The sequence below is a fragment of the Triplophysa rosa genome, linkage group LG23, assembly GCF_024868665.1.
Source record: "Triplophysa rosa linkage group LG23, Trosa_1v2, whole genome shotgun sequence".
Taxonomy (NCBI): Eukaryota; Metazoa; Chordata; class Actinopteri; order Cypriniformes; family Nemacheilidae; genus Triplophysa; species Triplophysa rosa.
Window position 1 is genome coordinate 14,642,286 of NC_079912.1, and position 27,780 is coordinate 14,670,065.

The 27,780-nt window shown below is 38.3% G+C and overlaps 1 protein-coding gene across 1 annotated transcript; it reads left to right on the forward strand.

Moving 5' to 3' along the window:
• The first annotated feature begins 3,232 nt into the window (after window positions 1–3,232).
• rsu1 (Ras suppressor protein 1) lies at window positions 3,233–27,510 on the forward strand. The gene is made up of 9 exons (XM_057322439.1): window positions 3,233–3,364; window positions 3,483–3,594; window positions 3,981–4,031; window positions 7,711–7,831; window positions 9,278–9,396; window positions 10,704–10,786; window positions 11,695–11,809; window positions 14,455–14,587; window positions 26,025–27,510. The coding sequence occupies exons 2-9, from the start codon at window positions 3,486–3,488 to the stop codon at window positions 26,125–26,127; spliced, it is 834 nt and encodes a 277-aa protein (XP_057178422.1). The 5' UTR covers window positions 3,233–3,364; window positions 3,483–3,485; the 3' UTR covers window positions 26,128–27,510.
• Window positions 27,511–27,780: the final 270 nt, after the last annotated feature.

Consider the following 27,780-nt stretch of genomic DNA (forward strand, 5'->3'; position numbering starts at 1 on the left):
AAGTTGTGTACTTCCAGTCTGGCTGTATGATTTCATAACACCATAAGAAAGAAGGATACTTGTAAAGAATCCTTTTCGCAGCAGAAATATCTCAGGACTAACTAAGCAGCCGTCTCCATTAAATCTGATTGCCGTCGGAACACCAGGGGGAAATCAAAAAGATCTTTACTGTGGGAATGTGTTGATTGGGTTTTTTAAATCGTCTAGATGTCAGGTGTCTGAATTCTCAGACATTCCACACTTCTCCCTGGAATTTTTCCAAACCTCCAGACTGACATCCTAAATCCAGACGCATCACACTTTACTCACCGGACAAAGACAGTATAGCTCAGGGTAAAAATATGATACACGGATGGTTTGGAGGGAGAGAAAAGCTGGAGAATGTTCTGTGCTCTGATAAAGCTAAACATTTTGTGTCATCTTCCTGTTCTCCAGGCCTAGAAAATCTGATCTTAATGATAATAACATCTGGTATTAAAGCATTTCGCATGATTTTCACAAACTGTTCATACTTTGCCTTTTATAAGAGGGTAAAAGCTTATAAGAATCATTCACTGTGTAATAAAAGTTTGGACCTTGGTGCAAGAAAAGGTCCCGCTGGACATTTAGGCTACTGATGCAATGAAACCTATATTTTCTGGGTTTTAATGAAATTAAGGTGTTTGGGTTGGTCTAAAAAACTACCCAAAGCATGCCAAGATTTTTTTGCATAAAAGATTATATTTATCAAAGAAACCATTGACATGTTATTGTATTTGTTACATTCATTTCATTATGATTGAGCACATTTATGATAAATTTTAAATGGTAATGTATTATATCATGAATTTATTGTACTGATTTTCAACATGTTGATTTTATTTATTCCATTTTTTATATTGCATTACAGTGTTTTTAGTGTAATACATTAAGATACCACAGTAAGGTGAAATTGTGAATCTCAGGAGAGTCATTAAAAATGACGATAATCATCAATAATGACGATAAATTTTACAATCTTTAAAGTATTGCAAATAGGTATAAAGCAAAACATCTAGTACCACAGTCGCTTTGGATAAAAGCGTCAGCTAAATGATTAAATGTAAATGTAAAAGTATACGATTATTAAATAATCATTTAAGATATGTTCTTGGCATGTTTCGTGCGGTTAACCTTTTTGTAAAGAGTTAAATCAATGCATTTAATATGTTATACTAAATACGTCATAAAACATTTGTAACATATTAAGTAACATTTGTACTGCACACAAAAAACATCTGGATACCTTCCCTATTTTCTAAAAAAAACGACAATTCAATATATCATATCAATATATCAACATCATGGTTGTTTACTCTTTGTACACTAAAGTTCCCCAGGCACATGATTGAAGAACACCTCATAAATCCCATGTGTTCACTGTGTGTATAAGTCATTTATGTCCATGCATAATAAAACACACGGCTCCTCATGCCATCTCTGATTCTGTCCACTCTCTATTTTGGCTTCTGGCTGAGGGTGTTGGTTAAAGATTTTACAACATAAACAAGCGCTGACCCTGGAATCCAGAACTCCCGCTCTGCAAAGCAAAGTTCAACTATGCTTGAAGCATCTGTTGCCACTCACCAAATATAATCAAGCTTAAAAATAGAGCCACTGTATTTTAGCTCCCCCATAGAAATGGTCAACTCTGCAAGAACTAGACAGAGAGACAAGAAACAAGCCTAAAACAACATACAGTCTGTTGGTGGTCCCACCTGAAACCCATCCAAAGGAGAGGAGACGTGTGGATTTACCTCTGTCCAATAGGGTTTTGAATGCAGGAGGGTGAAACAGAAGAGTGGTGTTCATTTGCTGTAAGCACTTTGTGGAGACGACTATATGTGTCTTTCCTGGAAGGTAAGTTGTTATTGTCAGGGCTCTGGGAAGTGACAATAGCTGCACTAGCAAAACACAGACATCACCTGTTTTAATGGAAAAAAGTATATATATTTATTTATTTACTTATTTTGTGTGCGTGTGTGCGTGCGTGTGTGTGTGCGTGTGTGTGCGTGTGTGTGTGTGTGTGCGTGTGCGTGTGCGTGCGTGCGTGTGTGTGTGTGTGTGTGTGTGTGTGTGCGTGCGTGTGTGTGTGTGTGTGTGTGTGTGTTTGTTTGAAAAGCTTTGTAATTCTATGTGGTAGAAGTTTGTTGCAAGTTCATTTTATCCCAATGATCAGAACTCATAAATAATATTTGCTCAACAAATTCTGAATGTTTATGAATAGGTTAGAACGAAAATTATGAAAAAGATAAATAAAATCAAGAAAGGGTTTAAAAACACAGAAACTCCTTAAATGAAAATAATTGTAAAAATAAAAAATCGTCCTCAGCCTATGTGCCAGCATCTATCATGTATAGCTACAATATAATAGATATGATTTATATACATGAATACATATCATTTATTGTTCCAATAATAAAACTGGTGAAGTTAACATTATGTAAGGTTAGAATATAGGCCTGCATAAACTGGGCAATTCCAGCGTTATGGATGTGACATATAATATACCTAATAGGTCACATTCACACATTCACATTCATATAAACGCTCAGAGAATGTATTGTGAACATGGTGTGACAAAAAAAGGACACGGTTTTTGGGAGACGGAAAACTTTGCAGGATTTCTGTGAATTAAAATGCACAAACCTGAAGCAATAATACACAACAAATGGAGAAGGGATGACTCTTCACAGAACATAAAATAGCTATATATGAATATGTCCCGTTATGGATGTGACAATCCTGAAAAGGGCATTTACCTGACAATGAAAAATCATTCACTAAAAACAAAACAAATGCTTTGAATACTTGAAGTGAGACATCACATGGATATTTGAACCACCAAATGTTGATATCTGTGCTGTCAGTATAGAAGAAACCTTTGGTAAAAACTTTATCTTTTCATGGTAAGGTTGACATTTTTTCACTGAATTGCCAGCTTTTTACTTTGTCTTACAGAAAACTATGATTTTAACTATGTTAAAATGCACCTCACTGAGGTGGTAGTTACGGACCGCTTCCATAGAAAAAGAAAAAGCAGAGCACAACTTCCACACGTCTCTCCTTTATCGTGTTAAACGCTGTCACAAGCTCTTTTCTTCCATTGGACGAACTCGTCTCTTTTTTCAATGACGTGGTAGCTGATTGGGCAGCGAAACCGATTTCTTTTCCTCGCTTCGTGCCCCGGAAATACCCTTTTATGGAAGGAATTTGCAGACTTTTACAGACATACTATCAACTTCCGGTTGGGTGTGAGCGACTGTCTTGCTTCTAAAATATCTGTTTTTCTTTCCTGAATTTTTGATTTGTGTTATCGAATAACGGCGTCGTTCTGTTCATTTAGGTAAATACTGAGCGAGCGCGTTTTTCCTGTTCGTAGTGGACAGATTTGAATCGGTATTTTGAACAAAGTTTTTTACTCTGTGCTCTTTTTCGACTGTGTCATGTATGTTTTCCTGTAGAAAATGTCCAAGTCCCTGAAGAAGATAGTGGAGGAGAGTCGGGAGAAGAGTGTGCCGGAGGTGGATATGTGTGACAGAGGAATATCAAACCTGCTGGATATTCCTGGACTTTGTGAGTCTGCTGGATTGAATCCGTTACATTTAAAGTTGAAAGTTACTTGTGTTTAGGTTAATGCGTCAAAAATAAAATCAACATAAAAGGTCACAGAAAGTGCAGTGCCTTCAATAGTTATAATAATTGTATTGGAATATGACCCAAAAGAAACGTTGTAGTTGTTTTATGGTACACAGCTGACGGTTCAAACGGTATTTGCAATGAAAAGCCATTAGAATTTGTGTAGTGTTTCTACAGGGATGTGTGTGATGTATCTGATTCGTTTACACTGTAAAGATATGGTTCTTGTAGCCCTTACTGCCATGTTTACATGATGGCAGTAGGAGATGACATCATCACTATGACGTCCTCCTATAAACTTACAAACTTATTTTGTTTTGTAGTCACCCTGTCCAACATAACACAACTGGTCCTGAGCCACAACAAGTTGACTGGTAAGTTCTCATCTCATCTAGTCAGCCATCAAATCCCTATTTTTATTTACAGATGTGTGTCAGAGTTTCCTTTATCCTGCTTAACATTTACAGTTGTGTAGCTGACATGGTAATGTCCAAGTGTGACAATATAGTCTGTTAATGTGTCTGCTTGTATATCAACTAAAATGATTTCAAACAATATTTTCCTAATGTTTGTATTATTATTTTACATGTAGTTTTAAGGACCTAATATTCATTAAGAAGTTGCATTTAGACCTAATATTTGTAATTTATATCTAAACTATCCATTACATGCTTTCACTGAGAAGTTGCTGTCGTTCTAACTAAGTAGCATACAAAACCAAAGCTATTAGATTAATTATGATATAATGCAAAATATAATACAATCACAATTGTTGCTGCAAAGGCTATGGTATATATATTAGAATGAAAAAACAATACACTAGTCTTGTTGTCCATTATGTAGTTTTGCATTTGAAGTATTATGAAAGCTAAAAACTTTAATACAGGTTTTAATATTGATTCAACTGCAGGTCTGTTTATCTCCACTAGAGGACTGTGTTGTCTTTGTGGATCACTGTCAATTTAATTTTAGGTTCTGCTTGGTTTAAGAAAAAAAGGTGGCTAGTACATGTTGCATGCATTGTGTAAAATTCTTTTTAATTCCTCACATTGTTGCAAGACCTTTAAGTTTAAACATACAATTTTTGTGCATTTTGAGTTGAAAAGGAAAAGGCAAGTGCTTTTGTCAGTGGTGTTCGGATCTCAAAATGGAGATTTTTTTTCTTCACCCGCCTGCTTTTTTTTGAGTCCACAGTAATCGCTGTTAGCTATGTTCAGTCTCATCTGATTTGTACAGCAAGCGTTTGGTTGGGGATTTGTTTGTTTATGCAGAGAACCTGTTTCTAATCTCCATAAAGATCTTAGAGTGATAATGCACACTTCTCTCAGGTACGGTCTGTAGTAATGATCAAAGCCTTTTAATACGATTTATAAGAAGATTTTAAGATGAACAGACGATTTACTCCATTATGGTTGGCAACGCTTGTCTCTAGATTCTAGCTAAATGATGGAGAAAATCAAATACAGTCATGCCTAAAAGTGTGAGACCACGGATGAAAATGCTTCTGTTTTTTTATCAAATTATGTTATAAATATGACAAATGTTTTTAATTGAAATTGAATTGAATAATGAACATTAATTAATTAATTAATTTCAAAAAGTTGTTTTTCTTCATTTTTTGTAGCGGCTTTTATTTGTTTCGGTTAATCCTTCGATTTTCTCATTATTTACAGGTTACAAAAACAACCGACATTTATTAATGTGGTCTCAGACTTTAGGTCACACTATATATAAGGCTTATGTAGGGTAATTTTTTCATTTTCTTCATTAGTATATTCCTCACCCCTTTGCATTTCCTTTGTTTCCTTTCCGAGTTTCCGTTCCCTGCCACACTCCTCTCTCTCATCCTGCTGGCTTAAAGAGCACAGACAGGGATTCTGCCATCTTTTGAACTTTTCAGGGTAGTCAGGAATTACAGTGACATTTGAAACCCTTTCATTAGCGCTTCTTGAGTAAAGCAGCGCTGCTGTTTGGCCCGGTCAGGCAGTAGAACAGGTAATGAGAGAGGGAGTGAAGACTCAAATCTCTCTGTCCTATTAAACCTTTCCTGCTTGCTGTAGAGTCGCCACTGGTGCCAAACACACACATACACTTCAGATGTGCACAGCTTTATACGGATGTTAGTCTGAAATGGTCTGTTTCTAAATCTTATAGTGTTTTAAAAGCTCGGATGATGATAAAGTGTACATGTCAAGTAGAAGGATGTGTCTTAAGGTTGGAAAAGGCAGTGGAGAGATCAATCTTGTGTGTCATTTGGAGAGGTGTTTGGGGCTCGGTTGCGTGACCCTGACACGTGTATAGGGTTGGGAATCGTTTCAATTTTATCGATTCCGATTCCAATTTCGATTCTGCTTATCGATTTCGATTCTTATCGATTCCCAGTTTCGATTCCAGAGTTGAAGTAAAACATTCAGATATCAACCCCTGTATGGTCATTTAGCCTGCTTATTGACTTGTTTGCAAAATATATTTATATATTTATGAGCACCGTTTTGTGTATATTTACACATAGAAACACACCTTTTCTGATTTATTACAATTTGTATTATCATAGTTGAACTACATCATGGTTAAACTGCAGTTACTATAATGCAACTATGGTTAATTTGTGATTCCTGTGCTTTAATGCAAATTCTATAGCTAAACTATGCTTACTATAGTAAAAAATATCGATAATTTTCATAAGGGCTTTTATTGAGATATCAGCAGATCATGCAACGCATGTACTTTTCTGAAAATATGCACACAGGAATTGATAAGAGGAATTCAAATTTTAATCTCAAGTATCCGATTCCTATTCCTTTCGATTCCGATTCCAAATTGGAATTGATTTTCGATTCCCAACCCTACACGTGTATAAGGTTGAGTGTTTTGCAGTCTCTTGGTACATTTATATTTTTGTTGAAACATGGGAAACGAATTGTATGTTTCAAGCATCTTTAATGGAGGTACAGGTTATAGGACAGATGCAAAACCTGGAATTTGGACTGGCCGACTAAAATATGCTCCATATTATTCTGTTATGCAGAAGGTTAATTTGTTTGTTTAACTTATTTTCTGCCATCGGTGTGTTATGTTTTATAAATTGCATTTATTAGAGAAGCAATGTTTGCTTAGGCAAGCGTTACCATTATAATAAATTGCACTTAGGTTCATGGGATAGTTTACCCCAAAATGACCCCCTAAAAATTCTTTCATCATTTATTCATCCTCATGTCATTTCAAACCTGTATGTCTTTCTTTATTTTGCAGAACACGAAAGAAGATTTTTTGAAGAACGTTGGTAACCAATCAACATTGGAGCCCATTGACTTCCATTGTATGAACACAAAACCCAAACATTCCTCAAAATATCGTCTTCTGTGTTTCACTGAAAAAAGAGTCTTATACATGTTCTAAATGACTACATTTTTGGGGGGTAAACTAAATATAGTACACACAAAAAATAAAAAGCTGTTTAATAAACATTAAATAGCTTTTGATATGCTTAAAAAAGCTTTTCCCATGCGAATCGCTTGTGTGACGGCCGAATCATTTGTTCCACGTGTTGTTGTGCGCAGGCTGGCTGAGGCTGATCTCTCTGGAGGTATTCAAGTCATGCTGTTTGTGTAAACCTCACCCACCTCCCTTCCTCCGTAATGAGGGGCCATTGATCAGCCAGTAATCGGATGGAGCTCCTGTTCGGCCCATCGATCTCTGTCGGCTGCAGAAGGGGGCAGAGCGGCCTTGTGGGAAGGGAGGGGCGCTACTGATCTGTTATGCTAAGGCCTCCATCATTATAATGTCAAATGTATCGCTGGGGGAGTGACCCATAATTGAGCCATCAAAGACTGAGCGTCTGTTCGCTGACTCTGATAATTAGCCGTTAAATCTCGACGGGTCACCTGAAAGCTTTGGGTGACTGCGGGTAGACCTCATCGCTCGTTCGACCTGCGTTCGGGAATACTGTTTACAGTCAATTGAAATGCTGTGACTGATGTGAGATTGATGCGTGCGCAGAAGTGAAGTCTCTGAAGTACTGATTTTGTTTTTGTTCCCTCTCTCTTTTTTCAGGGGTGCCTCCCAACATTGCAGACCTGAAGAACTTGGAGGTGTTGAACATGTTCAATAACCAAATTGAAGAACTTCCAACTCAAATTAGCAGCCTTCAGAAGCTTAAACATCTAAACCTTGGGTTCGTTTTTGTTCTCGTCTTTTTTCACCCCATGTGTTCTCTTTCATGTCCCCCTCTTCTCCTGAAAGTTTTGCATTGGTTTTATTGGCGTACATTTACATTTTGTGCATTAAGCAGACGCCTTCATCCAAAATGACAAGGTATACGGTTTTCATCAGTGTGTCTGTTCCCTGGGAATCGAACCCACAGCTTTTGCGTTGCTGACACCATTTTCTACAAGTTGAGCTCCAGAAACAATTTCTGAAGTGCTTCTCTCAGACAGAAGACAGGAGTAGCAGTTCTTTTGTTCGTCTGTCTCCATCTTTGGTTATCTGGTCGACCCTCATGATCAGAACACCACCCAAATCCTCGGTGCTCTCCTCGTCTGAGGGTGGAGCCTCCGCAATGTCACGCAGGATTAAAGTGGCGCACAATCTGCCCTGCGTCTGACACTGCACATTTCTATCGATTTGCTGTCAAACGCACCATTTCTACACATAATCTGGCAAACGTAAGCCGGTCGGTTGTATTCTCGGCTGGGGTTCCCGACTCAAGTATGCGTGTGTGTCTATGCGCACACGAGTGTGTGACCGGCTGGCTTCCTGATCTCATTTGTCAAAACAATTCCCCTTCTCGTGTAATTGCTTCACAAACATGTGGTGGAATCAATTCATTTGTTTCTATTAAATCTGTTGTTAAAGTTTTGGGGTCTTCTTCACTTCACAGCAACCCCGGTGTCGTCTGAAGGGAAAGGACAGGCAAAGATGAAGGATAGACACAAGAGTTACGAGAGTTAATAAGCATCTCATTTGGGTGCCTGTCTCTCTCTCTCTCTCTCTCTCTCTCTCTCTCTCTCTCTCTCTCTCTCTCTCTCTCTCTCTCTCTTTCTCTCTCTCTCTCTCTCTCTCTCTCTCTCTCTCTCTCTCTAATTTTAAATTCTGTGTTCTTTCAAGTATTCTAGCCAAAACTGAATATTTTACCATTCCAGGGGGAATACGATTTTCCAAGTTAAAAACACCAAATATTTTGTATCTAGAGCTAAACTAAACATGGATCTAGAGATTTTGCACAAAGTCCAGCTGAAGTGCTGGCAGTCAATAAAGTAAAAAGGGGATATGCTTGAACATTCTCTAAAATGTATATCATTGAAATTGTTAGTCACATTTACGCATTTGGCAGACTCTTTTATCCAAAGCGACTTACAGTTCAAGATATACATTTTTTGTGTGAATAAGTATTATTATGCTAGTAATAATGAAAATATAGCCTATAATAAACCAAATAAAACACTTTCCTTTAGTGGTCTCACACTTTTAAAGCTCAGTAAAATGTTTGTCCGTGTTTTCTCAGATGATTCTGTCCTCTATGAATTTTCAATTGATTCCCCTTTGTCAAAAAAAGACTGTTTTATTAGGGTCTGTTTAAGGCTTATGGTTCAAATGTTTTGGTGTTTGAATGTGTGTGTAGGATGAACAGGTTGAGCACACTTCCGAGGGGGTTCGGGTCTCTTCCTTCATTGGAGGTTCTGGATCTCACATACAACAACTTGAACGAGTCCTCGCTGCCTGGAAACTTCTTTTACCTCAGTGAGTCAACAGCACACACACATTTTCAGCACTAAACATACACTCTTAAAAATAAAGGTGCTTCCCGATGCCATTGATGAACCTTTTTTGTCAAAATGTTTCCATAAAAACATTTAACATCCAAAGAAACTTTCTGTTTCACAAAAGGTTCTTCGTGGCAAAAAAAGGTTCTTCAGATTATGAAAAGGTAGGAAAGAGATGGTTCTTTAAAGAACCTTTGACTGAATGGTTCTTTGTGGAACCAAAAATGGTTCTTGTATGGCATCGCTGTGAAGAACCTTTTAAGCACCCTTTACGCATTGGCTGAGGAATTATGAGAGCACATGATCTTGAAATCTTACAAAGATGTTTAGAGTTCAAGTCATGCTAGTCATTTACAAATATCATCTAAAATAAAAATTTATAAATATATTTATTTCTTACAATTTGTGATTGGTCTTTTCCTGTATAAGTAAGTGTTTCTTGATCAGAATAAGATGCAGTGTTGACCAGACCAACATGAGACATCTTACTAATAATGTTGCAAACGACACGACGGTTAACTTCTTCATCGTCGTAATATTCATCAGTCCAATCAGCTGATCCCGTCTGAGAATGCTAATGATCAGTGACGAAGCACTAATAACCTGTTATATTAATGGCAGCCTCATAATGAAAGCACCATCTTAACATTAATCAAGGTCTCTAAGCACACACACATTTCCAAACCTCCATTTATAACGGCTGTCATGTTGGCTTTGATATTGACTCTGACTTCTAAAGCAGGGTGAAATTGATATGATTTATATGTGAGCTGCCAATTACTATGGGCCAATCAGAGCATCGGGTGGAGGTTAAGTGGGTGTGGCCTATTTTTGTAGTTTATACACACGTCACAAATCTTTGTCTTAAGGGTCATGACAGAGAAGTTTTGTTGTTCCACATTTGTAAGCATTTTTTTAATGGAAGTGTATGTGTTTATCAGACGGTGGATTAAATCAATAATGAAAAGAGATATGTTTAAAAAAGTCATATTATTAATATTCAAAAACAAATACCTACGTGCACTGGCAGATTTTGAAAACGGCACTAAATAATATGTGAACAAAAAAATTATTCTTTCTTGTTGCATTATTTTTCGTGTGCGCATTGTGCCATTGACATCATGTGTGATGTATGTGTTATTTGTTGTTTATTTGTTGATTAGTTGATAGTTTGTGCGTGTGGACAAGATTGTAGTCGTGCTGTATCAATCAGAGATGACCGTCTCTATTGATCAGTGGTTGCAATACTCCAGCTTCTAACACACACACTCTCTCTCCTTTCAGCCACCCTGCGCGCGCTCTATCTCAGTGACAACGATTTTGAGATTTTGCCCCCAGACATCGGCAAGCTGGCCAAGCTACAGATAGTGAGTAATTTATCTAAATTCCCTCTGAAATCAATTGCTTTTGTGGCCGCGCTCTGTGCCGTGTTTTGGATTTATTCTCTACGCCGTGTGTTCTTTATCAGACGCGGTGAGAGGTGATTTACAGGCTGATCTTCACTTCTGAGCTCTCTCAGATCAGACACAGGGATGCAGTTGATAATTCAAATAGAAAAAATAAAAATAACTTGGTGCTAAATGTTTATTTACAATACAGATGCACCAGTTTGGACATTTTTGGCCAATATTGATTTAACTGTATGCCGTTACAGAATTTTTTTCTTTGCCTACCTGAACTTTTGTCACCAGATCATTTCATTTATTAAAGGGATACTTCACCCAAAAATGAAAATTCTGTGATTATTTACTCGAGTTGTTCCAAATACTGTATGTAGGAATTTCTTTGCTCTGATAAACACTGAGAAAGATATTTGAAAGAATGCTTGTAACCAAACAGTTCTTGGCCACCATTGACTCCCGTGGTAGGAAAAATTACTTTATCATTTTTTTTGTGATCTGTTGAATACAAAAGAAGATATTTTGAAGAATGTAGGACAGTAAACAGTTCTGGGGCACTTTGACTACCATTGTATTTTTTCCTACTATAGGAGTCAATGGTGGGCAAAATCTGTCTGGTAATAAGCATTCTTCCAAATATCTTTCTCTGTGTTCATCAGAACAAAGACATTTATGCAGATTTGGAACAACTCGAAGGTGAGTAAATTATGACATCATTTTCATTTTTTTTTATTCATTTCGTTCATTCATCAAGATTGATTGGATCATGAAAAGTGGGCCTACTTTTTCTCTCTTAACCAATTTATTTGGCCAATGAAAAGCATAAGATACGTTGAATAAGAGTTTGCTCTTAAATTCTTTCTCTCTCTTCTTAGTTGAGTCTTAGGGACAATGACCTTATCTCTATGCCCAAAGAGATCGGAGATCTGACACAGCTAAAGGAACTTCATATTCAAGGGAACAGACTCACTGTACTGCCTCCTGAACTTGGTACGTCATTAAATTATGTTAATATACTATATATCCATATGCACAATGTGATGACATGTTCCTGGGTCAACCAAAAGACACATACGTGTTTTACCATGAATCTCACTCCAGACAGCTGTAGCCATACCATGCACTCTGATTGGCTGCGGATATGTTGTCATCTCTCCAATTGGCTGGAAGCTCACAGGGGAGCACAAACTTCACTGACCCATACAGTGCTGCTGCTGGGGTCAACCTGGGTCAAACTGCTCTCTGCCTGAGTGCATTCAGTCTGGGGAAACCTTCTTGCGCGCACACACACACACACACACACACACACACACACACACACACACACACACAGACAGGTACTGACTGCTTATCTGGCAGAGTTTTTTTCCTCCGTTCTAACATTTCCATCTATGATGCATTTGTATCAGTGCATCATGCAACGCTGAGCTTAAGTGTCATCTAAACATGTCCTCCAAAATGTATGTGTGCTCCACAGCTCTCGCAGTACAGAGATCCTTTGATACGGTTCATGTCTGTTTAGGGTATACACAAAATATTGATGTCTTTTTTTAGCTGTGTGACCAGGCATAACCCGTATCCCACATGAAAAGATACAGTAGTATATTTTAGTATTAACTATAGTAAACTTGTAGTATTCCAAGTTACTATAGTGTTTTTGAACTTAATAACATTAACTTACCATAGTAAATATTAGTATTTCGTAGTTTATCAATTGACTATAGTACTAACGTATACTAAGAATATTATAGTATACATTAACAAAGTGTGGTAATTACTATAATACTACAACTTACTACAGCTTACTCTAGCAAAGTATACTACAGTATTTACTACAGTTTTTCAATTCACTGTAGTTAAAATTACACAATGTTATATTATACATTAACAACGTGTAGTAATTGCTATGATATACTACAGCTTACTATAATAAATACTAAAGTACACTAAAGTATTAACTACAATTTATACATTTAGTGTAGTTGGTGCTACAAAGTGAGGTAATTACTATAATATACTACAATTTACTACAGTTTGCTATAGTTGTTATCACGATATTCTACAGTATTTGCTACATTCTATCAATTTTTATTGTAGGTAATACTACACAGTACAGTAGTATACATTAACAAATTGTCGTAATTACTATAATACACCTCTGTATACTACAGTACAATGTTCCACAGCTTACTGTAATATAGAAAAAGATAAGTATCGTAGATCTATAAAATGTATTTTTTCATATAAAATCCAGTTTTATTTTAAAATCCAGTTTTATTTTTCATTGACAGATTTATTTTTACATACAGATGGTTCAATTAAACCTTGAATGTTGTCAATTCTTTAACAAAATAACAAATATTACTGAAATTAGTTGATAATTTGGGGGAAAATCTGTCGTGACTGTATTGTCGTATAACTTCTAAATTGTGTACAAATATCGTTATACAATCGTAATCGCGAACGCAATATCGCAAAGTGTCGAATCGTGAGCTGAGCGTATCGTTACACCCCTAATATTTAATACAGTTTACTACTATCAATTTACCATAGTTAATACTACAAAACTCTTTAGTATATATTAACTTATGTGAACGATAACATTAATGTGCTATATACAAAAATGTTCGACAGTACTTTTTCATGTGGGACTGTAATCGCATAGCAACGCCCTAGCAACCACACATCATTATCTTAGGAACCAGAGTGGCACCGCTCACATTTCCTTATATATAAACATTTGATGTTTTACACAGTTTTTGTAGAAACACAATGTATTTTAAGATCGTTTATGGTGTTGTGGGTGTGTATCTGTGTGAATGCTCTGGTCAGCAGGTCTTTGTCCTGTGCTCTCTGTAGGGGAGGGTGCAGCTTGTTAGGACCCCTCTGTCATGTCCCTGTAATCCCACTCCACAGACCAGCCTTGTTAAAACCACCGCTGTGTATGTGTGTGCGTAAGAGAGAGAGCGAGAGAGAAGGGAGCCCAGCTAACAAGAAGCAACCAAGCGCACATGCCAAAAGCAGGGAAGGAAAAGAAAGAGGGGAAAAAACGAGGGAGAGCAGAGGGACCACATATAGACAGTCTTAGCCATTCTGAGCATCTCTTGTGTAAAGCTGATGTTTAAAACTGTTAGGGAAATCAAAGATGAAGAGGGTGGAAATTTAACCTGGACCTTGATATTTGAAATGGTTTAGCATGTAGATCTGTCTTATAGGTTAAGGGCTGAATTGCACTAATGGTCTTGTGGTGACGTGTCATCGTGTGCCGGGGTTCAGGTTTAATTTAAACTCTCGCTGACAGTTCGCTTAACACTTACTAATCAGAAACAATTTAATAAGCCCTCATGTGATCTTAGATGCGGCACATTAACACTTTGACCTGAACTGCTTCATCTGTTCAGTATAAACTCTTCTACTGTCTCATATGAGCTGGTTTCATCTCTCTAGACTCATCAGGTCTCGTCTCTTTTCCAAATGATCACTTTTCTCTTCTTCTCCTTTTGCCTTTTCCTGTATTCTACTCTTTCTGCTCATCTTATCTGGTTTCATCTCATCTTTTCTCATCACTTCTCTTATCTTGTTTTTCTTTCTCTCCTCTCCTCTTCTCTCCTCTCCTCTCCTCTTTCTCCCTGTAGGTAACCTGGACCTGACGGGCCCGAAGCAGGTGTTTAAAGCTGAGAATAACCCCTGGGTGACTCCTATAGCAGACCAGTTCCAGCTTGGCATCTCCCATGTGTTTGAATACATCCGCTCGGAGACCTACAAGTAGTAAGTGATCTTGATCTGTTTATGTAAAGTGTGGAGGTTTGTTCCTTTTTATGAGAGTTATCTTGAGATGGACATGTATCCCCAGAACTTTCCAAATGGTGGTTTTGGAGCCCAGTATTTGTTGGATCGTTGGCCCTCTGGCATCGGTGCCTATCACAAATACAGCGTTCAAAGCCCATCACACAAACTACAGCACGTCTGCCTCCGTGTGTCCAAATTCTTCACCGGCAGCATTAGTCACTGAAGAATCATTGGGTACTCAGGGCTGTTCAGGTGATGTACTGCCCAACCTCCAGTCAGATGTGCTCTGCACGTAGCGTCCATCTTTGCAGCAGCCTGGGGCCAGCGGGCGGCCCTGCTCACCTCTCATGATGGATCAGATACTACAACTTTAGACTGTAAAACAAGACCGGTTGTGGCACTCAGTGGCCACCAGATGAGATTATAGTCACATCAACAGTTCAACCTTAATTGAGGTTAAAAACTAAAATTTTCAGCTAAATACGAGGTATAAATTTATCAGGGCAGTTTTATTGTGCCACATATTTTTCTGGAACAACCCTTAGGACGGTGATGAAAGAGAGGAAAGGTGCAGTTCTTTTATTATTTCAGGATCTAATGATGTAATGCATAATCAAACTAATTAAAATGAAAGCTGCAGGCGATACGCTAAAAGTCTTGTCGCTCTGACGTTCTCTTCACACACTCATTATCCCTCTCTTTCTACTTTTGTACTACCAAATGATGCACAGAAAAATCTTTTGTTTGCATTAGTTTTTGCAACCGGTGTAAACAAGAGTGGCCACACAGCATCGCCGCTGTTTGCTCCCCATAAACTTTGCAGGACTAGAGCTTGTGACATTTTTTTTTGCATTGGTGAGCGGAGTTTTAATGTGCAACTGGACAATATGCAAATAGTATTATGTTATTTATATACAGTAAGTCTGCTTCGCGTCGGGTCCTGATCACACTATCGGGGCTTATTTCTCCGATAACATCCGGCTGCTTGTACATTATCCCGCTTATTACCCGGCTACTTGCCACATGAGAAAAAAACTGGACATGAAATGTGAATTTGAAATATCAAATTAGCTCATTTTTACCGAATGCAGACCTTCCGCGAGGAAAAGCCGTTTACTTTCGGTTTTAAGGTAATAAACAATGTTCAAATGATGGTTCAAATTGGTTTGATCATTTGTAAATATAATGTCATATATGTTATTAAAAGACAGATTTATATTCAGTTTGTCAAAAACACTGTCAAAATGATTTGCTGCATCCGGGTTACCGTGTGTTATTAGTTTTGAGAGGTTGTTATCTGGGAATAACGAACCTGCAAATGTCGCGACTGGCCAATCAGAATCACGCATTCCAACGAGACGTGAATAATAAGTGTTAAATATTTCTGTATGTAGCTTAAAGGGAAAGTTCACCCTGAAAATAAATATTGTCTTATCAGGGTACAGTACATTTCCTTCTTTAAAACACAAAAGATCTTTGATCAATTTCTAAATTTCCTAAATCAGGATATATTTACTTATGAAGCAAAATCACTTGCGATAATAGTATATGTTATGTCATTTTGCTTTTTAAGCAAATGTATCTTGATTTGAGAATTTTTAGACATTAAGACATTCAGGGTTTGCAGTATAGATTTTGCCACTATTTACACCATTTTCACTATTTCGCCATCTCAAACCCAACAGAAACCATATCGAAACCCTTTTGACCCTGGAAAAGAAGTTTCCGGACTAATTGTAGCATATGTTTCACAGCCCTGTTCCACTTACCAATCCCCCCGAACAGGAGAAGCAAATCCCCCCTCCGTTTGATCATTTAGCTGCTTGCTGTGCCACTGTCTGGAGAGGACCGTCATAACCCACTTACCGGAACTGATCTTCCCCTACAGGCACAGCCAGAACCACCGCGCATCTCTGTGTGTGCTGACACCGTGACTGTGTGTGCGCTGCGTAATAATAAGATACCGCTGTTTGAAATACTTTTTCGAAAACTGTTTGAAAAACGGTTTCGTGAATCATGCCGACTGCACGTTGTCACTTCTGATGGCGGAACAAAATTCTATCGCTTGCAAAACAGAGACTTCCTGCCACTTTGTATTGAATTACAGTCCACCAGATTTGAAGGTTGCGTCGCCAATAGCTGACATTGCAGATTCTGTTTGATAAATGGCCATTTATTAGTTAATCGATGCCGTTGAGACCTGTCATCAATTTACGTCAAGCGGTCGTCAAAACAGTTGCGCACGGTACAGTTTTCAGAGTCTAAGCAGTTCTGACCGTCATTTATCTTTCTCTGGTTGTCTTTTGTACTCGTGATGGTTAGATGTTGCCTTGCGGAGAGTTTACATTTACATTTAGTCATTTAGCAGACGCTTTTATCCAAAGCGACTTACAAATGAGGTAAGCAATAGAAGCAATTGGAACAACATAAGGACAAGAAAAAGCATAAGCGCAGTAAAACTGGTCTCCTATAGCCTTACCACAGTATACCAAGCTAAGTTTTTTTTTAAAGGATAGAAAAGAGATTGAAGTCCGAGCTAATTGGTCAGGTGGTGGCGGAAGTTGCTTTAGAGGAAGAAGTTTCCGAGCCTGATCCGGATTCAATCCTGTTTACACTTGGTATTGGTATTTCGTGCGATGTGAAGCTCATCCAAAACAATCAAATAACTGAGCTGAGAATTTAGCTTGAAACATTACATCTATGCTCAAATTTGAGTGTAATTGTGAAAATACTAAGTGATAATAATAATAATTTTTTTTTCAAAATAACGTTTACACTTTAAAGTCCCCGTGAACCTTGTTTTTTTCACTGCTATTTGATTGGATGTATAAAAACAGACATTGCATTTTGAAATGGGACTGGGAGCAGACTGACAGTTGAAGGGGAGGAGTTAACAGATGCCCCGCCCAAGCCGAATGACATACGTCATTTAAGATGGATAGTCACTACAGGACGGAAGTGCGTTTTCAGATTTTAACTAAAGATTATGAGAGCACGTGGGTTTTAAAAAGTGAATGACCCACATTGATAAACTATTTACAATAAACGCTGCAATATTTTATGAAAAAATAGGCATTGTGTTTTTTTACTTCACTCGGACTTTAAAACCAGGAACATGCATTATCAGGCCAATTTCAATGTTGACTTTTTGTCTTTTTAATTTTTGCGGTATTGTTTAGTGGTTCAGTGAGTCGCTCCGTACTTGTTTTTTCTCTACTTGTTTATGTGCCTGTGAAAGTGTGTGTTTGTGTGGAAGTCAAGCAGGCTGTCTCACGTTAGACAAGTGTTAACGGCGTGTAATTCTCAGTAGGTGTGTGTCCTCGGTTCAACAGTTTCATTCTCACCTGCCTAAATGTCCTTCAGCTTTGAAATCACAAGACTCGCACTTTCTCTCTCTCTTGCTGTCTTTCTGTCTCTATCGCCCCAACCAGTTCTCACCCTTGATGGACATTTTCTCATTTAAGACCAATGTCTTGAAATACCACAACAGTCACATTGTTCTGCAATTAATGTACAGACTCTATTCAAACTTTTAATGGATGATATTTTTGTAAACTACACTTGAATGGTGTTTGGTTAAATGTTGCTTTACTTGTAGTCTCTTGTTGTCTTGCACCAATAGACATGTTGGAAATGGCCGAGAGTCACTAGGGTGACTCTAGTTGGAGACATTTTTTTTAAACCACAGATATGAAGGAATATGATGGCTATTAAAATTGTCTACCATTCTGTTTTAGCTTAATATTCAGACATAATTCCACAAAAGTGTAAACACTGAATCTGTGTCTGTATTACTACATAGTTCTACTTGTTTGAGCATCCCATTGGGCGCAATTGGGGAGGGACAATCTGTTTGTCCGACCAGGAGACTTGGGGAGTGTTCAGAAAACACCATTGACTTCCGGTCAAAAATTACAAACTTCAGTTTTAAATTCGGCAGTGGTTTCTTAATCGTTGACAACATGGAATTTGTAGTTTTTATATTGAAACCAGACCATGGACGTCTCGATCTCACAGAACAAACTAGACTGTCTTTAGTTTAAAATTAAAGCAATCGTTTTCCCGTTCCCCTCTCTTCCAGCAGTAGGTTCTGTTGTATCATTGATGCACGGCCGGAGGAGGAGGAGGAGGACGGGTGTGCGGGCGGGTGAGCCTGTCATGCATATTTCATGTGCCGGCTTGTTAACCTGACAGAGGGATCTTATATCTGACTGACAGCGTTGGGGAGAGCCTTCGTGCTCATAATGCATTAACATAACGTAAAGCCGCCTCCCCTCCATCTTTTATTCATCTTCGACTCTAAATGCTTGTTGACCGCAGTAGAACCGCAGCTCTTCTCTTCACAGCTGTCCAGCGCTGACGGAAAAACCAACTGCAATTAACTTACCCAGCGGCTCACACGCTGACATGCCGACACACACACACGTGCTGGAAGTCCTGGATCTATCCGCACATAGACAAGTGCTCCGCTTAGAAGCTCTTGACATGCATCAGCGGGAAGAAAGATGACAGATAAATGTTGCGTGTTTCAGATAGTGTGTGTGTGTCTGCTGGGGTCAGAGGTTGTTTGCCTGTGGCTCTGATGATTTACTTACAGAGTGAGTGAGTGAGTGAAGGCAGAACAGCGCTGCCAGTGTGATGTAAATGGGACGGATTTGTTAGCATAACAGGATTAAAGTTTATTAGATGATATCAGCTCCGAAATACTCCTGAGATGGTCTGATTATGAGCATTACTGTCGGTACAATCCGTTAAAGCGCTTGAATTTCTATTTAGTCTCACAAACACACAGTGAATAATTTGGTTGAAGTACACCAAAGTTAGGGTTGCGCGAACTATTTTGCGCATATTGGATGTAACTTGGATAACACTGTTTTTGTGGTAACACAAAATTTCGTATCTATTCTTTAAAGGTCATTATAAACCTGTATGACTTTCATTCTTCTGCAGAACACAAAAGAAAATATTTTGAAGAATGTTGGTAACCAAACAACACTGGCCCCCATTGACTTCCATTGTATGGACCCTATTACGGAGACATTTCTCAAAATATCTTCTGTCGACCGAGCGTTAAGACCAAGCCCTTCTGTGAAGGAACTGACACCAGATTTCCCATAATGCCCCTTATTCTGCAGTCATGCAGCTTAAAGGGGGGAAAGTAGTCAACAGGTGCCCACTTTTCTGTGTCTGGATTAAACAGATGTTATGTCTTATATTGGTCGCATCACACCGGGCGGGCTGTCTATGTCTATGATAAATGATAGGGATCCTTAACTGGGTTGGTATATTGACTTTTATATTATTACAAAAGTAAATTTGGTTAATTGATCGAACGAGTCTCTGCATTTCAGATGGATCAGATGGTCTGTAGTATCTCTGCTTCTTTAGCTTTTCAAATGAGCTGAACTGCTTTTGTACCATTAGTGATATAAGGATGAGTAAATGTTGGCAGTTTTTATTTTTAGGTGAACTATTCCTTTAAGAGCTCCATCTGTGAGTTTGTAAATTCTGCACTCTTGTTCTGGAGGTTTTAAAGGTTGAGAGGACTTCCATCACTTCTCATTAGTTTGAGCTCACGGAGACGAACCCGGCTAAAGTTTATCAATAAAAGGCAATGTTAACAGCCCAAAATCTTGCTTGCCTTCCTCGACTACTGGGTAACCTGTCAACTAACTTGAGTTTGTACAGCACGCTTTATAAAACGTTCATCTCGCACATAATGTGAAATATCTAATGCTTGACCGCCCATGTACAAACACAAGTGTCCCTGCATCATTCGTGTTATTAAGGGTTGTGTGTGGTAGAAAAGCCTGCTGTGATTGGCTGGGGTTCGGTCACTCCTGCGGTTCCTCTTGGTAATAATGGGAGCTTCGAGGGAGAGATCAGTTATGAGTCTCTCTGCCGTTTGCAATCCGTCTTCATTATTGTCATTTACTCTCATTCAGCTGGTGCATGGATTTCCGTTCGGCCTGTCAGCATAGATAGCGTTTTATACCGAGCGCAGTGATCGTGTATTTATGCTGAAAGGAGTTTATCTGTGGGCTTAAACTTTGTGTTAAACAATAGTTAAATAAACAAGAAGTGATTTGCCAGTGAGAAAGTATGCGTCTTCTCTCTCGCATCAGTCTAAAATAAAGCTCCTTTAATACACTTGCACATTTTATTGGACTATTGCAATCTCTTAAGTGTTTTTTTTTTGTGACTGCCTATATTAGTTTTATTGTTATTGTTAATAATAATAACATTAACAGATATATTTCAGATTTAGTTTTAAAGGTGCAGTGTATGAAATTTAGCGGCATCTAGTGGTGAGGTTGCGAATTGCAACCAAGGACTCACTCCACTCCTCCCCCCTCCCTTTCGAAGCACTACGGTGGCTGACACAGGACTAAGATGTCATCACATTTTCGCTTCTTTGCCGAACGAGATAACGTATTTGGGTGTTTCTGCAACTGCGGGCACTTTTAAGTCCCAGCAGTGAAATTTTAGATTTATGTCAAAATTTGCCATATGACGCTTTATAATTATATACACAGTGTCATCACACACCTTCAAAAAATATATAATTAATGATTATTGTGATTTAATAAAAAATTATATAGCATTTATAGGTCCAAACACCGTTTTTGTTCATGTCCCACGACTCTGATCACAATATTAAGATATGTAAAATAAGCTAATTGAATTACAATATGACATTAATTCAAATGGAATTGTTTAATATACATATTAATTAACAGCATCGTAAATGTTTTTGTATATTTTACTGATCATTTTTATATTTTATTTTATTTGTCACTTTTGAGTCCTTACCGCAACAATGAAAAATGGCTTTTATAATGAAGTTTTATCAAAGACAAACAAGTCTAGTTTCTATAGAAACCGAAACAGATTAAGCCACTTCACAAGATCCCAAAAATATAAGGTAAATATCATCTTTTCTGTGTCAGTATTTAGTGTGTCTCCTTGCCATACAGTTTAGTAATTCTGTACTTTGAACTACATTTTAAAAATAAATGTATATTACTGTTTAATTCATGTATTTTAAGATGCGAAGACTGTTACCACGAAGGGGTCATACTTTAGCTAGTTAGCATAGCTTTAGATTTATTTATGAATATAGTTTATATAGTGTAAGTAGATAAACAGTAAATTAATGAACTAGATTGAGAATAGGACTGTCACAGTATCATATTTTTTACATTAATAACAGCACAAAAGGATTTACGTTAAATATATTATCGTGATTTCGGAATGTTATCACGGTGTAGACAATTTTATGGCTGGTTTTACTTGGGTTTTTTGTTCTCTTATTTGGCTAATAATTCACTCTTAAAATATGTTACCAATATAATATGAGCGTTAGGTGGCGGAGGGAGAGTTTGTAACATTTGTGGCAAAATTTTAAGTGTTAAATTATTTGCGATATTATCATATGTGTAACACAATATCGATAACGCATCGTTTTTAATACCACGGTTATTGACAGTACTGGTATATTGTGACCCTAGTTAACATTAAATAATTGTTGCTTTATGCTGCAAAATGATCACCTATGTGTATATAAGAATAAGTCACGTATGTAGTGTATTTTAAGAGATTGAGGATCGTATACTTGGTTGGTCTCAGTGTCTTTATTTTCAGCCCTCTTGTAATGTAATAGCGGCTTAAACTCACACATACAATTTACCTTTAGCATCAATGACACATCAATGATCCACAAGTGTCCAACACATTTATTATTAAGTCATTTGTTCTAACCTGTGACACACCTCTGCTTTAAAAATCTAGTCTGAAGAAGTGAAGAAGCGTTTACATGCACACACACAACTGCATGGCCTGACTGTGTTAGACACTCTAGACTGTAACTGAGATTAATTATCCCATATGGAACTGGAGCGCTCGCTGGAAAAAGACCAATGCTGGCTGCGTCTGGGAAAACCTTCTGTTGATTTTACTGTCCCAGTCCAGTTTTAATTGGCTCTAAATGACGAGGAACGCACGTGAGATAAACCGGTGTGGTTATATTGTGGACTTCGGCACTGTAATGTTTAACTGACTGGACTGAGATTTTATTTCATGTGTTCTAATGGGGTTCTGTCGATATGAATGGACTTTAGAGCTTTTTTATTTGAACTGTAAAATACTTTTACTGGTAGAATGTGTTTCTTAAGTCATTTTACGTCTGCTTTAAGGCAACAGATCATTTAAGGGGCAATTCACATTTTGCGGAAAACGCGAGCCGCGCCGCTTTCTCTAATCAAATGACCCGCGGTGCAGGCATGGCACTCTGAAAAGTTGAACTATTTCCATCTCGATGCAGCGCGGACCCTGTTTGCGCGCCTGCCGCGTGTCTACATTTAAAATAATTAATTTGCGTTTGCAAAAGGCGCGAAATATGAATCGCCCCTAATGCTGGGTTCACACCAAATGCAAACAATCGCATTCCACGCTCTTTATTACTCGTGGGAAAAGTTCGTTATTTTCTCGTGAGTGACGCAATCTGACAAATATTTTCAACCTTCGCGGAAGACAAGATTGACACGCTTTTGCGGCAATCGCGCCTCCCGATTCGCTTAATACACATTTGGTGTGAACCCAGTGTAATGGGGGGTTCACACCAAACGCGAATTAAGCATTTTGCACGAGTAAATTACATATAAAGTCAATGCAAAGACGCGTACAGACGCGAACTCGCGGCATGCGGTGCGATTGATGCAAATAGGGCGGCGCGATTGCCGCTAACGCGCATCAGTATCGTCTTCCACGAAGGTTGAAAATATTTGTCATTTATATATATATTATGAGAAAATAACAAACTTTTCCCGCGAGTATTCAAGAGTGTGTAAGGCGATTGTTCGCGTTTGGTGTGAACCCAGCATAAGACATCAGTCTGGTTGTTAGGCAGAATTCTGACTGGTTAGTTGATGACAGTTGCATGAATCTGACAGGTGTGGCTCTTTAGACGTGATATTAGATGTGGGAGTTCCTCCTCCTGCTGGTGGGCCCGTCAAGCCTGCAGGACACTGACACAAAGAGAAGCGTTTTTGGATTCAGCTCACGGCACCCTGCATATCAGCCTCCTGTAAAACAGCCTAATTTAGCCCTGACACCAGCACAAACATCTACGTGCATCTGTCAACACTGATTCCTTCAGTCGGACGCATCGCAACGCCTCACTGTCCACAGGAACACACTTCTCTTACATTAATGTATTGGCTGGCTAACACACTCCCAGCAAACTCCTAAAATGCACTGCATGTGCTTAATAAATAATATTAACCCTTTTTATTTTTTAAATGACTAAATACTAAAAAGGTGTTAAAGAAACCATACAGGCATAACAAGTTTGCATCCAGCTTGTGACTTGATCCCATTTCCACATTAACCGCTTTTTTGCATTATTTTTTATTCACTTAAATGGCCAAAAAGAAACTAAATATATATTAATATTTAAAAAAGAATATTACAAATAATTATTACAAATATAAAAATATTTAATATATATTAAATAAATGCAATGACATAGATAAAATGTAACTAAATTCATTAAATAAATAATGAAAATTAAATTATGACAATAATGAATAATTAAATGAATTCTCATTACATTATTTTAATTTAATTTAGTTTTGTTTATTGTGTTTTTTGTCTTTAATTGTCTATAATAATCTACTGTCTTTATTAATAATTATATAAATTTAGATTATATTTATTATTCTTTTATTATTAAATTAAATGATTTAACTAGTTATCAATGTGTTGATTTGTGCTTTAATTAAATAAGAACAAATTATTTTTGTTTTGTTTTGTATGTATATTTGAATAGATTCCATGCCATAAAGTGACATTATTATGAAAACAGTCGCAAAATCTCTTCTTGCAATTCCATCTTTCTCCTTGTACTGTAAGTGAATCGTTTCAGCTTCAGATTTACGGTATCTAGATCAAAAAACACTGAATTAAACATGAAGAAACGCTTTACAAACCATCACATGCACACACTTTACAGTCAGTGTTATTTTTCAAAGGCCACGTACTTTTTGGATGTGACACGAGTTGTGTTTTTTCTCCTCGCATGTGTGAGATGGAAAGCTGTCGTTGAGGTCTCTGATATTTCTGTCCTTGGGGGCCCGAATAGTGTCTCCCTGCTGGGTTCTTGCTTTTGCGCCTGGCTGGGCAGCTCCGGAGGAACAGAACCCTTCAGGCCCCAAGGGAAGAACCTCAGACAGGACCACACAGACAGAGATGGGCTTAAGAGAGATCGCGAGATCCAGAGGAACAAAGATACGTACTTGCTGTGAAACACATGCAGAGATTTATAAGTGACGTCTTATGAGACAAGTGCTTTGTCCGCCTGTCTAGACGAGATGTACTGTACGCATTTCGCTTTAAACACTAATAATGTAAATACTTTAATAGCTAAGTAGCTAATGCTTTTTATTTGGCTTTTGAAACCCGAATTGTGACCTGGTGCAGTGATTTAAGATCCGAGATGCTAAACAAAGGTTGTAGGTTCAAAGCCATTAAATGGTCATCCGTGCACTAGTGTTGCACTTTCGAGTTAATAAATTCACTGTCGGTCACTTTGAAAGACTAAATGACTGCTTGCTTAAGTAAAGAACATTTAACATATCGAGCGACCGCTGCCTTTGCTCAGGTCCTTTGTAAATATTTGATATGATCTTTAGTCGTGAATCTATGCCGCCTCTTGACATTTCACCGCTCAGCCATTAGAATTCAACCTCAAATAGTTTTCTTTAATTACACTCGGGAATGTCATGGTCATGGCCCCGACATGCTTGGTGCCTAGCCGACCCTACGATCGCCAGAGCGTGGAAACGTCCAATCAGAGATGAGTATTAATGAGGTTACAAAAGCATCAGACTACTGCAAATCACAGTAAAGATGGAGGCTCTGTTCCGAAACCTAATGAGCTCCCTATGTAGGGACCCACATGTCTTTGTAGCACCTATGCTTCGGTCCCATAGGCAGCTCGGGCAAATCTGGATCCTGCATAATGTACATTGTCACTCCTGCTCTCTCTCTCTCTCGCTGTCTCTCTCGCTGTCTCTCTCTTTCGTATTTCTGAAGCCGGTCTTTGAGTGCTGGTGAAATAGAGAGGGACCACTGGACTGGAAATTGCTCGTCCTACATGTCTCTCTCGGCTCCGTGCGAAGGGTGGTTGTGGATAATTGTCTCTCTGTGCGGTACACAGCTGTAGCCGAGGGGTGTCGGACAGCACAGAGAGTTCTGTGTCCCAGCGGGGGAGCCGTCAGCGCGTTAGACTCAATTAATCCTCTTTCAGCTGGTTAACACTAAAAATATAACTCCGCCACTCTGTATTCAAGGCTTTCTTGTGGAAACTACGAGCGGCCCCAGGTGTGATCACACAGTGTTTGTTTTTGTTTTGCAGCCTTTACGGACGACACATGCAGGCCAACCCGGAGGCGCCCCCGAAGAACGCAGACAAATCCAAGAAGATTAGCCGCAAGCCACTGGCGGCCAAAAACAAGTGAAGACGGCGGAGAGACGATCCGGCCGTCCGTGCTGAACCTCACTGCATGTGCCTTTCCACGTTTTATATTTATTCAGAAAATTTGTTTCGTATTGCTTCAGTGTTATGTTAATGTTACCCCTCGTCGTTTCACGCTTTAAGGGACCGTTCACCCAAAAACAAACGTTTTTTCACCCTCATGTCATTCAAAACCTGTTAAATGACTCTTTCTACTGTGAAACACAAAAGAATATATTCAATGGGGTCCAATGTTGTTCGGTTACCAACGTTCTTCGTCTTTTGTGTTCTGCAGAAGAAAGAAGGTCATGCAGGTCTGGAATGGCATGAGAGCAAATACATGACGAAGAAATTAAACTATCCTTTCAATAAACCTCAAAAATCATTTCTTATCATCCCTGTCCTGAGTATCAAAGAGGACCGGCTGATTTTGCAATATCTGGAAAGCCAAACAAGTGTCCTTTCTAAAACCAGATTTGACATTTTTTTACTGACCTTAAAGTGCGGATATTAAGTTGCTTTGACGTTAATCAAGTTTCGGAGCATTTCGCTCGGGTCTCTGTTGTCTCTCTAGTAAAGCAGAGGAGGTATTGTTCTATCCGGCCATCCAAACAAGGAAAGCAGCGTTTCTTAGTGAATTCAGGGAGGCAGTGACAGTGGTTGTGCAACCGTAGAGGGATTTAGCAAGACTTTCGGGGTCTTAGCCGAGTCTGAGCAGGATTGTGTCAGGTCTCGCGGGGGACACTGCTGACTGCTTCCTCTGGCTCTTAATGACAGATATGAATGGCTGCGAGCGTAATTTTCAGATGGTACACACAGCAGAGACCAGACAGAAACGTCCCGCTGCCCATTTGAGAGGGTCAGCGAGATATTGAAACAAACCACAGAGGGCCAAAACCCTAAAAACATACCAGGCATCGTTTCTGTTGGGATTGGATTCAGGTTAACGTGACGGTGCAACTTTGACTGACTTACAGTATTGTTCAGAATTGTGGTTGAAAACATTTCACAATATATTTTTTGGCATCATGATGCCTATTATGTTCACTAACATCTTCTAATTCTGCAAGGCATGACTGAATTTGAAGTTTTACTTTTTTACGAATGTTTTATTGTATATTTTAAAGGGTCACAAAATGTTTCATTGCAGTCACCTTAAAGCTGTAATATTTGAATACCTTTTATCATGTTCATATGAAGCTATGTGCTGAATTTTTGACGTTGAAATAAAGTCAACATTTTGTTGGACAATGTAGTATTTACATCTTACATTTGCTGCCATCGGTTAAAAAAACAATTAACACAGAAATTAAGAAAACATTTACATTTCAAGATTTTGAAATAATTGTGTTTTTTTATTTTGTTTATTTTGCATATTACATAAGCAGACAATGGCGATTATGGTTTGTAAATGCAAGGCGAAATGGAGGTTGTTGGCAAGATTTTCTTAGAACTCTTGTGTCCTTTCTATGTAAAAAAAATTAATGCGTTTATATGAGCTTACACGTTTAAAGAAGCCTGAAGATATTTTGAAGAATGTCGGTTAATGAAACTACATTGGCCCACATTGACATCCCTTGTATGGAAAACATTTCTCAAAATATCTTCTTTTGTGTTACTGAAGAAAGAGTCACATACAGGTTTCGAACTAGCCCTT

Bases quoted from the DNA above. Each gene is read 5' to 3' on its own strand.
- rsu1 (XM_057322439.1), top strand. From the start codon at position 3,486: ATGTCCAAGTCCCTGAAGAAGATAGTGGAGGAGAGTCGGGAGAAGAGT. The intron at 7,832-9,277 runs GTTCGTTTTTGT...ATGTGTGTGTAG, and splicing joins CTTAAACATCTAAACCTTGG to GATGAACAGGTTGAGCACAC. The intron at 10,787-11,694 runs GTGAGTAATTTA...CTCTCTTCTTAG, and splicing joins AGCTGGCCAAGCTACAGATA to TTGAGTCTTAGGGACAATGA.